This window comes from Antechinus flavipes, chromosome 5, assembly GCF_016432865.1.
Source record: "Antechinus flavipes isolate AdamAnt ecotype Samford, QLD, Australia chromosome 5, AdamAnt_v2, whole genome shotgun sequence".
Classification (NCBI taxonomy): domain Eukaryota; kingdom Metazoa; phylum Chordata; class Mammalia; order Dasyuromorphia; family Dasyuridae; genus Antechinus; species Antechinus flavipes.
This window is the reverse complement of record NC_067402.1, coordinates 74,318,399-74,330,333: the sequence shown is the minus strand read 5'-3', so window position 1 is coordinate 74,330,333 and position 11,935 is coordinate 74,318,399. Positions and strand designations below refer to the sequence as shown.

Genomic DNA, 11,935 nt, shown 5'->3' with positions numbered 1-11,935 from the left:
TAATAGCAGCCTAGAGTGCACTATCAGCCCTTTATTTAGACTGTACAGTCATAGCGATTCCACTATTAGTCATCCTGACATGTACTTCAGAATGCAACACACCCAGTGAATACTGGAAAAAAAAATTTAATCTGCTCTCAACTCTCCCTGTTTCCTTCTCTGCCCCCACCCCCCAACTCTGTTCCAATTTCTGGTATTTTTAATAGCAGTTGTATTCAAGCAATGATTTGGAATTTCTTTATCTTGGAACACATTTCAACTTCTACCTACCATTTAAAGTAAAATTCAACAACCCAAGTTTAATTTCTATTTATTTCACACTCACAGGGATAACTTAAATCTTTATTATGGAAGTATTTTAAAAGTGATCTATACCCTTTCCAGAAGTTGACTCCCTTAATGTTCAAACCAGGAAATTTCCAATCTATACATTTTCCCTGACATTCTACAAATTTATTGCCAAAAATTTGATAGATTTCATTCACATATCACATCACTAACTTTATTCTGATCTTAAGATATTTAAATATGTCTGAATTCCCACAAATCTATGTAGCATTTAATTCAAAAGAACTAAAATTAAATTAAAAATATTTGGAGCAGCTATAATTTAAATCTTGTTAAAATATTTTTTAAAATAATACTATTAAAAATCATTAATATACATAACTCTTCTCTGACTGCTGTTAGTTTTTGGAAATAGGAGAATCAAATTAGCCTAAAATAATCCTTTATCTTCCTGGATTTTATTGGGCTGATTTTGCAATCCCAATCAAGGGATAGGAAAGTATGGGAATTGCTCCCAGGCTTACCTTCCTTTTTTTCTATTAGTCAGTACCCAGTCCACCTTATATAAGGTATGGATGGCTCAGGAGATGAATTGAATACCCTGTCATCTGTTATTGCTTAATTGGAGAAATAGTGCTGGAACGTAAAGCCTGTTTCATGGAAGATAGTAAAAGGAATCAGTCCACTAGCTTCTTTGGATCCAGATGCCTCCACACAGCATTTCCCTAGCTTGAGTGACAGGAATTTAAAAAATAGCCAAGTGTTTTCCAATAGTGGCCCAAAGCCAACTGGTTGTTTTTGTCAGTCGGCTGAGAAGTATACAGTGTTTGAGGGCAATACCAGGCTCTTCATTCTACCCAGATTCTGGGATGGGATAAGATCACAGGAAGGGGTGTGTGTGTATGTTTGTTTGTGTGTGTGTGTGAAATTATTTTGTGTTCCACATTTGATATTTACCAAATAGGAAGAAGGACACAAATTAACAACAGCAAGAATTAAAAGAACAAAACAAAACTAAAAACAAACTAGACCAGAGTTGCTGATAAGAATTTTTTTATGTTATTCCAATAAAAAATACATTCATACAGAAATATAACAATCTTGCAAAAAACAATTTCAAATAAAATCTTGTAAAACAAAATTTTACAAAAATCTTACAAAGATTCTTTAGATAACAGGGTGCTTCAAAAAAAAGAGAAATTTCACTAATAGAAATTTTTTTAAATTTCAAGCAAAAATTTCAGCTTGATTGAGGCTCAGTTATCACCTGAACAGAATGTACTTCTTATGTACTTGCTTATTATGAAAATTACAGGCATTGACATATATGGCACTCAGCTCCACCCCATTCAAACAAGTCTGATGGTATTTTGTAAGTGAGACAAGCCAGTGCAAGGGTTTTTTGTTTGTTTGTTTGTTTTTGCTTTTGTTTACCTTCTTGCTTAACAGGATTGTTATGGCTAAGCAGAGCATGGCCAAAAAAGGAGTTTTCAAACCCAGCAAATCAAATTTCTGGATTTTGAATTGCCAAAAGAAAAAAAAAAAAGTGCATTTTCCCTTTAAGCAAAACGAAATGAGTTATTTAGGCAAACGTATATACCCAAACCAGATAAAAAACCAGTTATGTGAGCCCTAGTCATCACTCATTTCTAGGAAGATCAAACAAAATACTAGCCCAGCCAGACTTATATGTATATGTATATATAAATATATATATATACACATATAGACACTTACATACACACACATATATATATTAAAAAAAAAAAAGAATCCACACCCAGAAGTAAACAAACAGCTGGATGAAATATTAGCTGTCAATGTTGTAATGTGCCAATTTGGGAAAAGTTTCATGTTTGAGAGAATGCTCTGAAGAATCTACATGTTGGAAATGTTGTGAACAACAACAACAAAAAAAGATCCACAGTAATCAGTTTACTGCTCAATCTTCTAATGAATTTGATGCCCAAAAAAAACAAAACCCTTGGTGGATTTTATTTGAATCTGACCAGTACGCCAGTATTCAGTCCATGCCATTCTTAAACGGCCAAAGAGTCCCTCACTGATCTGGACAGCCAAACAGTGAGCAGGCTGGCAGAGACTCCAGGCCAACAAAGCCTTTAGCAAACCTTTAAACTGAAAAGAATGCCTCCAAATAAGAGAGATTGTAGTTTCCATGTTTTTGCCTCCTTTATGGCCATATTGAAATATTTCTTCACAGGCTGTGGAATTTCCTAGCTAAACATTCTAATTTCTCCTTTTTTTAAAAAAAATATTTATATATTATCTATATATATATACACACATACACATACTGTACACACAAATATACATACACAAGAATTCTGCCCACTTTTTAAAAAAGTATTATACTTTCTGTATTACCAACAGATAGCTAGATATATATGTGAAATTTGTGCCTTCTAAGCAATACATTAACATCTTCTTCTTATACTTCTGTATCTTTAATATGTGTGAAAACTTTACATATTAAATACAGTTTGGGGTGTATTATCTATACAATTGTTGTGCAAGGTCCGTATAAAAGTCTGAAGGTGGCAGAGTTGGTCAGGAATTCAATTAGTGTGTGTATTACACTTTAACACTGACAGTCAAGTTGTCAAAAATAGCAAACAAATACTGACATGTTGAGGGAGATTTTCATTTTTATGTTGTCTCTGTGAAGGAGGACCTCAAAGATTTGTGTGTGTTGTGTGGTTTTTTTTTTTTTTCCTCTGTATTTTACATTGATACAGTACAATGCCAGGTGAAAAAAGAGCCTTAATAAAGCATGCATCACCCATACCCCTGTATGAGACCCCCCCCCACAAGAGAAGGTCACTTGCATAAGGCACCATTATTAAGGTCAACAGTGCATTAACAGCTAGAAAACCAGAAATTAGTCCTCAAGGCATAAATAAGAGAAACAGCTGCATGAGAAATCAGTTTCTAAGCTACAGTGGTTTTATCCACCCAACAGAAAATTTTTTTCAGGTTCCATACGTAATGTAACATTAGACCAGTGATTCCCAAACCCTGGCTCTGTGAAACCCCCAAAATGTATACAATTATCTCAAAGGGGTGCCATAAAAATTCTCCAAATTAAATTTAATTTCCATAAAAAAAAATAATTCTGTGCCACCACTGCACTTTTAGGGGGAGGGAGTGTTGTAAAAATTAAATAACAACAATAACAACAATAACAAATAATAATAATAAAAACAATAATTATAATAATGTGTTGCAAGTCCAAGATGGCTGGGAATCACTGTATTAGACCAATTGTATCTTAGCTGCTCTTTAACTGGAATCAAAATTGCAGTCCTGATTAAAGAATGGAAAAGCATATAGTTCCCCGGAACCATGCATTATCTTTGTATTATAATGAAAAGTTATAGTTGTGTTATATTTGTAAATACACAGCTTATACAATGGATTACAAATGAGCTCTGTAGCAAGTTAAACAAGCTACCTGACACATTGCACGTTTAATAGCTGCACCAGACACCCAAAGCTTCTCTCACCCAGGAAAGGGGGCCTCCCCCTTACCCCAATCTCTACTCCGGGGTCCTGACTTCCCACTCCCGCCCTCCATTCCCCCCCTCCCCCTTTTTTTTTTGTTTTTGTTTTTGTTTAAAAAAAAAAAAAAGGTGCAGACCCTCCCCCCCAGGAAATGATTGGTGGTCGTCCCATCTCAAGGTATGCTCCTCACACACAAAACATTCAAACTAACTTTTTCATCTCTCTTGCAGCAAAACTACCGCAAGATTAAAAAAAGTATACCTCATCATACAGTCATGAATAGATCCTCAACATACAGTCAGCCCAATCATTAACATTCTCAGTGCACATGCTCACGGCAAAGGCTTAGGAGCCACTCAGAAGGTTAGGTACCAGTGAATGAGTCCGGGAAAACCCAAACCTCATGCACCACGGTTGCGATGCCGCTTCTTACATGACTTTATTAGCCCTCAAAAGACCTTCAAGTTAGAGAGGTCCTGGAGGCAACTGGGTAGGGTGCAAAATGGCATGCTTTTTGGCTGGGACACACATCCCTCCTCACAAGGCTGTCTCAACCTTGCAGCCGCTTAGCCCACAGGATTCACCTCTTGACCCATTCAGAGGTGCCTCTTCATGTGAAGGGCCAGGTGATCAGACCTGGAAAAACACCTGCAAAAAACAAAAAAAAAAAATATAGACTCATGTCACATGCTCTGTGATTCTGTATTATAACAGTCTCTCTATCCCGACTCATAGAAATCTGAAGGATATTTTCTGATTCATAAGAATTTTATCGGTACCCTAAACACGGTCATTTTAGAGGAATGGAGATTGTATCTAGCCTCTGATTTTGACTTCAGGAAGTATGTTTAGTGGTTAAGCACAATGCCCTTAGAGGTGTTAAGAGTTTCATAATTTGGTAAATAGAGCTTTTTTGGAGAGGAGATCTGGCTTTAATATACCAAAGGGAAAGTACTAAATTATTGTGTGAGGCAGCTAGGTGATGCAGTGGATGTGGTACTGGGCCAGGAAGCCAGACAAAAGTTCGAATCCTGTCTTTAGATACCTACTAGTTATGTGATCCTAAGCAAATCATTTAACCTCTCTTAGCCTCAATTTCTTTATCTGCAAAATGGGGATAATTTACTTTACTCTCTCTGAGTGGTCATGAGGATCAAATGAATAAGTATATGTAAAAACACAATTTGTTATCTTTAAAAGTGCTATATTAGTGCAAACTATTATCATTATTATTATCACAATGAAAATGAACAAAAATTTTTGAGATTCTAACCTGTGAAGACTAGAGTCAATAAAAAGACTGCTAATAATGAAAAAGAATAACTATCTTTACATGCAAAATTTCTTTCAGACTGAAAAAAAAAGGGGGGGGGGCTTAGCTGGGAGTCTTCCACTTAATACCTTGAAGAATTCTTTTATGAAGTAGTTTCCATTCACATACCTGTCACAGTGAGTACATTTAAAAGGCTTGGCACCCGTGTGCTTTCTGAAATGTCTTGTTAACTCATCACTTCTTGCAAAACGCCATTCACACCCTTCCCATGAGCATCTGTAAGGCTTTTCTCCTACAAACGAAACACATCATTGGTCAACTGTGACTTCATTGAAACAAAGATGAACACAAACCAGAGCAAAAATACACAGCAAGTCCCCAACTTCTTCATGACCAATTGCAGAGCTTCCAAAAAGATGCCTCAGGTACAGAATCCTTATTCACGATTAAGGACAATACTAATTTATAGTAATAAATAATGACAAGCATAATTTCTGATGACATTCCTTTAGTACTCTAACAGGGACTTAAAATTTTGGCAAAATGTATCTATACAATCACACTAATGGAAGTTAACATATGTAAAACAACAACAGACTGGTGAAATATATCATACATGATGAACCTGGCCCTAGCTCCCTATACACTTTCCCCCATTGAATGGGAATGATCAGTTTTCACTGGATATTTTTACTTCTCTTCAAAATTCAATTTAATTTGAAATTACCCCAGATAATAACCAAATAACTAAAAAAAAAAATCATTCCTCAAATCAAGTCATGACCGAGAAGCCATCTGTTCATCAATAGTGTTACCAGGAAATGTTAAATACAGCACAGTACTTATGAACAGAGCAAAATCCAGACTTGAATGAATGTAGTAGATGGAATACTGGATTGGGAATTAGGAAGATGCATTTTGAGTCTAGCTGTCTCTAACCAGATGGGTGACCTTGAGTCCACGGCTTTATTTTTCTAGGACTCAAGTTCCTCATATATAAAATGAAAGGGTTGGACAAAGTAACCACTAAGTAATCTAGCTCTCAAAAGTGGGATTTTCATTCTGACTGCTAATGGTGCTAGTCACTTTCTTCTGTTTTTTAAAGGCACCTTTTATAAACTAGGCTGTATTTAATTTACAATAACATATACTGGAGAGCTCTAGTCAAATAAGTGCTTGGCAAATGTGTTTTGATTGGTTGGAGTGCAGTCATGTCAAGCTCTCACATATACTATTAAACATATAAGTACAGTATACTGCTAGGGGACCACCTGCTCCTAGACTCTTAAATTAATTAAAAATGAAGCTAAAAGGAGACAATTTAAGACTTCATCCAATTCTTTTATATGGAGAATGCAATAAGAGGCCCTCAATTAGATGAATGGGGGAGGGGAGAGGGTGTGAGAGAATGGAAGCAGTAAGTAATAGGCTTGGGCTTCCTGTATGCTTAATTTGAAAGCCTACCATTCATCCATGATAATCAACTAGTCTTTCAAGAATTCGATTCTGTCCTCAAAAAGATCCAATTCTTTGATGAAAAGAATGAGGAAATGAAGTCCTTCATGCTGGTAATGTTACTACATCAATTATCTCCCAGCTCTGGGCTCTCACCCAGAGTTTGTGTAATGCAATGACCACATGAAATTCAGGGTATTCCCTGTAGATGACCAGGCTCAACTCCTTTGGTCACCTAGGGGGGACTGACCTGTATGAGTGCGCTGATGTGCTTTGAGATGCGAGCTTTTGGTGTAAACTTTTCGACAGCCATTGAAATGGCACCGGTGGACTCGTCTCCTGCCATCTGGAGAGGCGTCACCACTGACCTTCTCACCAGTCTTGCCCACAGTCCCAGTACGAATTTTACCTGGTGAATGCAATTCACCAGGCATACAATTCCACAGTTGAGAGGAAGGTTCTCTGCCCAGTTCCGGGGAAGAAGGAGGAGTGGAAGTGACAGAAGAACTCAAATTTCCTGAATTGGCTAAGACTTCACTTATTGGATCAGAGGTAAATTTAGTAGTAGGTGAAAGTTCCTCAGTGCTGTCAGATGATTCACTGCTCACATCTGAATTTAAGCTGTTGGTCTCTAGGCTCTGGCTGAAACTCTGACTGATTGGACAGTCCTCCTTAGGACTAGAAGAAATTTTCAGTTCTGATTCTTCCTTTTTCTCTCGAGCCAGAATAATTTTGGTCCACAGATCTTCTTGGCTTTCAAATTTAATATCCGATGCTGACACACAGCAGGGTTCACTTTGGAGGTACCGTTCCAACTCTAAGCAGGTCTACGCAAAAATGAAAAAATTTAACAGTCAGATCAATTTATAAATACTAAAAATGGAAGTGAAAGTAAATTTTGAAAAAAAAAAAACATGCAAAAATATAAAAACCAAGCCTGGTACTCCAAAACAAAGATTTTAGAATCTTTTTACAATTAAGAAATCATTCTGAATGCATCTGAATGGTCATTATATTAATTAGGTTTCCAAGAATTGGGCAACAGTTTAGAAGAAAAGCTAAAAAATAAAACTTATCTTACTTAGCTTTTCAAATATTAGATGAGTGACTCAAATGAGTGATGATCTCTAAGCTGATTTTTAATATTGTTACTAGTGTTGACGTTTCTAATGAGTTTCCCAGTAAACTACACACACACAAAACCAGCTTCCCAAACATACACCCCTAACAGGTTTAACCAGATTATCTGACATTCTGAAGAACTGTCTTTATTAATAAAGGCAAAGTCATTCATCCTACACATGCGCCTAGCACACATTCATAAAACACAGGACAGAAGCACTCTACTGCATCCAGTGTAATTTGACAGGCTCACTTAAAAATGGAGTTGACTTGTCATAGCACAATACCACATTCTAGTATGGTGGCAGCTAGCTGACAATCTGTATTCCCGGACATCAATGAAGCTGCTGATAAACCACCCATTTCCTGTGTATCAGAGACCTAGGAGACTTTCAAGAATGTCATTTCTAAGTGCTGGGCCATGCACACACCACATAACTAACTATTTCTATAGTGGTCAGAGACACAGGGAATTTCACCAACAGCAGGAGAGGAGGAAAAGTTTCAGAACAGCAATATGCTATTGTAAAAAAAGATGCAAAAGGGGAAATTACTCTAAGGCCCTGCTGGGAGTCCCACAATGAACAAGAACTTTATCTACTGGCCAAGAGTACAACTGTATGAGTCATCACTCTATTTCTTTCACGCAATGCCAAAGGAGACTTCCTTTTAAAAATCTGACCAACAGCCAAGAAAGTACTCTGTTCAAATATACATGCAATGTGACATGTACAACGGTTTCCCCCCAATCCCGCCCCCCCCAACAACCAACCTTTCAAGTGGCTACAACTGCCGAGATCAGCATCCCCTCTCCCCACCATTTCAAACTTTCTAGCCACTGGAAAAAAAATGGTAGGAAATATTTTAGGATTAAAATTGTTCATTTTTTCTCCTCTCTAATTTCCACTAGGATTAGTTGTTTGCATGTCCATATTAGGTTGCCTATGGACAATGCTACCGGTTAAGTTTCTACACCAAATTCTACTCATTTCATCGACATAACTCTCCTATGCTACCCTGGAGCCTTCTGAGCAAAACCTATCCAAAAACCACACATATCACTTTAATGGGCTACCTTAGAAATATGTTATAGTACATATTTTTCCCCCCTCCCCCAACCTCCCTTCAGACTTGTCACATGCCTAGTGTGAGCAAGCAAGGGGGGGAAGAACCATATTCTATATATACCTATAATTAGACAAGCTGCGCTATAGTACATATTAAGATACAGCAAAGAAAAGAGACAGCAAAAAATATTTTATTGATCCTTCAAGGAAACAGGAAGGAACATTTATTGAGATCTTGTTAAACTTTAATAATCTGGCTAATTTAAATTCTCCATTATGTTGATGAGCAATATGGACCAGAATGAAGCTCTCTGTGAGTTTAAATGCCTCTGATGGCTACTGGGAGCCAAGTCTGGCTTTTTGCCCAAATCCCAAATGCCTGAAGGAAACTACTTAGATCAATTTCAATCACGTACAAGGGAGCTGCTTCTTTGAGGGAGGAAAAAAAAAAAAAAGGTGGGGGGGAGATAAAGGGAAGAAAGGATTGCAAACAATTAAACAAGACACGTGAAAACTGCAACCCTTTGTATTTCGTCTTTCTAAAAAAAAGATTTCTGGTCTTCCAACCTAACAAGAAAATAGGTGATTTGATTATTCACTTAGTGAATTAGTGAATTAAGCAAACACGACAGCCAGGGCTGACAGACAACAACAGATCCTCCATATATATTTAAAGACAATGGAATTAGTGGGGGAGTCTATTTAGCCTGGAGAAATCCGACCAATCAAGAAAGGGAGGAAAAAAAAATCAAAATCAAAAACAAAAGCTTAAAAAAAAAAAAATCCAGTTCCATTAAAACGCCAGAAGCCTCCCATTTTCTATGCAAACTAAGACTTGAAGCAATTAGCAGGACAGGCTCACTGTCATATGACTGACAAGTCACTGGTTCGTGCAAACAGATTTCTTTTTTTCCCCTTTGGCTGATCAACAAGAGTAGCCGGTTAAGAAAATCAGGCAAGAGCTAGGCAAATCTTCAGATTCCCCGGGGGACGGGAAAAGGGGGAGAAATTTGTTAAACGAGACTGGAAATAGGTTGGTAGATATTTCTACTAGGAAAAATATAGTCTATATTTAAATTTTTGAAGTATTTGCACACATGTAAACACATACACACCAAAAAAAAAAAAGGGGGGGGGCGGAAAACAAACAAACAAAAAACCTAAAAAAATCCCTTGGCAATAAAGGCAAGTTCATATGACAAGATCCAGCTGTGGAGTTTGGACCCGGTACAAGCACAAAACTTCTGCCAAGGGCTCGGTAAAGGGGATCTAGCGAACGCAAGGCTGGAAGAGTTTGGCTCTCCGCTCCGATGGTTGCCGTTGAGAAGATCCAAAATGGCAAAAACACTCTCGGAACAACCGATCTACAGCTCCAGTCTACTGAAAATGACAACTCCCCTTCCGAACGTGAGATGCACTCAAAAAGTGTATCCAAAACAACAGGCATTTGAACAATATTTAAAAAAAAATAAATCATAATTTAAAAAATTCCCGCAAACAACCAAATATATATGTAATATATATGTATGTATATACATATATATACACACATAGAGATAGGCAGCTTCAATCACACACACTCTTAATTTTTTTTTCCTCCATTCACTCCTTTTCCCTCAGTGCACCGGCGACACTGGGCAATTTTTTTTTTTTAAACTCTGCGCCTTGTAATGAAAATCCCTATTTACCTGTTGCCAATATTCTTCCAGGGATGGTAAAGCTGAGAAGTAACCAGTGTCATGCACAATCTGGAGTTCCTGGAAGATGCTGCACATTGGGAGAACATCCATGTCTGGTTGGAAAATAAAGTCAATTCTGTTGTAAAAAATAGGGAGGTGTGTGGTCTGTAGTCAGAGAGATTTAAAACTCTCTCCCGAAATCACAAGAGTCAATTCCTGCAGAAGAGGTGAAAGTTTCATGCAAACTCAATTGCACAGCAATTAGAAGCCTCAAATTCTGATTCTCCTGGATCACAGAGACTTGCTCAGGAGCCTACACAATATTTGCAAACACTGAACTGACTGCAAACGTAACCCCTGCAAAACTTCCCTATTCAAAGCTCTTCTGCCAGCCTCTTCCCCCCCTCCCTCCTCCTCCACCGCCTCCTCCTCCTCCTCCTCCTTCTGCCTTGGCTCCCCCCACTTCTCCCCTCCCCCCCACGTGATCAGCTCTTGCGCCGGCTCTGCAAGTGGCCCAATCGCTAGCTATCCATCCTGGAAACCGTGCGCCTATGATGTCAGCTTCCACCAGTCGCCGCCCGCGGCTCATTACTGCCACTCCTGGCGTGACCGAACGTCTCCGTTACGGCCTCCACTATTGGAGCAATTCGAAATTTCCCCAAATCTGATTGGTGGGCGGCCGTGCAGGCTATTTTTAGCAGGGTATATAGGGCGCGAGCTCCCGGGCTGCCCGAGGAGTTGGTGCGGTGTCGTTGCTCTGTGGTGCCGGGGTTTTAGTCCTGCCCGCTGCCGCTGCGAGCGTGGCTGAGCCACTGCGGGGCTGGAAGGACCTCGGTGGCTGCCTAAGAGTTGAAGGGGCCCGGGGCTCCAGGATTCAACCTCTCTTTCATCCTCCCCACCCCCTTCTTCCCCAAAATCTCCCATTCCCGTATCTTACCCTAGTTTTTTGCTTTCTCCGTAGTTATAAACAAAGCAAAAACAGGAGCTACCTCCAAAGTCGTCCTCGTCGGAGACTGGGCGATTCTCGCCTCGCGCCTAGGCGCACGTCTGCCGCTGTCCACTCTCGCGCCTTTAGCGGCGGAGGGGTTGAAAACTAAGAAGCGCAAGGAGCTGCGCTCTCGCTCTTTTCCCGTAAATCCCCCTTGTTGCTTTGCTCCGTGCTCCCGGATCCTTTTCTCTATTCGGCTCTCTGGCTCCCCTAGGGCTTCTGTGGGGTAACCACATTTGCAGGTTTAGCACTCGGCGGGGCGCACGCTCTCCTGCGAAGCTTCCCAGCGCCAAGCTATGGTCGTGCCCAAGGGCGCACCGACCGGAGAGACGTGCAGCTCCCGAGAGCAGCGTGTACTTTCGCTCCCAAGCTTTGTCCCGCTCGCGGTAGCCAGTCGGCTGTGCTTCCCTAGGAAGCGGCCGCGTCTGCTTCGCCTCTCCTGCAGGCGCTCGTGCCGGCCAAACTCCCCTTCTCCCGCACCACCTCCCCTCTCGCCCCGCCGAAACTGATAACAGCGAAATCAAATGACTGGGGAGGGGAG

The 11,935-nt window shown here is 39.6% G+C and overlaps 1 protein-coding gene across 2 annotated transcripts; it reads right to left on the bottom strand.

Annotated features, from left to right (window-relative positions):
* Nucleotides 1-1,324: 1,324 nt before the first annotated feature.
* KLF6 (KLF transcription factor 6) lies at nt 1,325-10,813 on the bottom strand. 2 transcript variants are annotated; one of them, XM_052000718.1, is made up of 4 exons: nt 10,416-10,811; nt 6,789-7,365; nt 5,252-5,375; nt 1,325-4,458 (listed from the first exon to the last, which is right to left on the bottom strand). In XM_052000718.1, the coding sequence occupies exons 1-4, from the start codon at nt 10,515-10,517 to the stop codon at nt 4,407-4,409; spliced, it is 855 nt and encodes a 284-aa protein (XP_051856678.1). In that variant the 5' UTR covers nt 10,518-10,811; the 3' UTR covers nt 1,325-4,406. The 2 variants fall into 2 exon arrangements, with proteins under 2 accessions (XP_051856678.1, XP_051856677.1); XM_052000717.1 differs by lacking the exon at nt 1,325-4,458 and having other exon boundaries at nt 4,480-5,375; nt 10,416-10,813.
* Between the last annotated feature and the right edge of the window lie 1,122 nt (nt 10,814-11,935).

Excerpts from the sequence above, each read along its gene's own strand:
- KLF6 (XM_052000717.1), bottom strand. The coding sequence starts at position 10,517 with ATGGATGTTCTCCCAATGTGCAGCATCTTCCAGGAACTCCAGATTGTG. Across the intron at positions 7,366-10,415 it reads TGGAAGAATATTGGCAACAG|ACCTGCTTAGAGTTGGAACG; the intron begins GTAAATAGGGAT and ends ATTTTTGCGTAG. Across the intron at positions 5,376-6,788 it reads ACATCAGCGCACTCATACAG|GAGAAAAGCCTTACAGATGC; the intron begins GTCAGTCCCCCC and ends TTTCGTTTGTAG.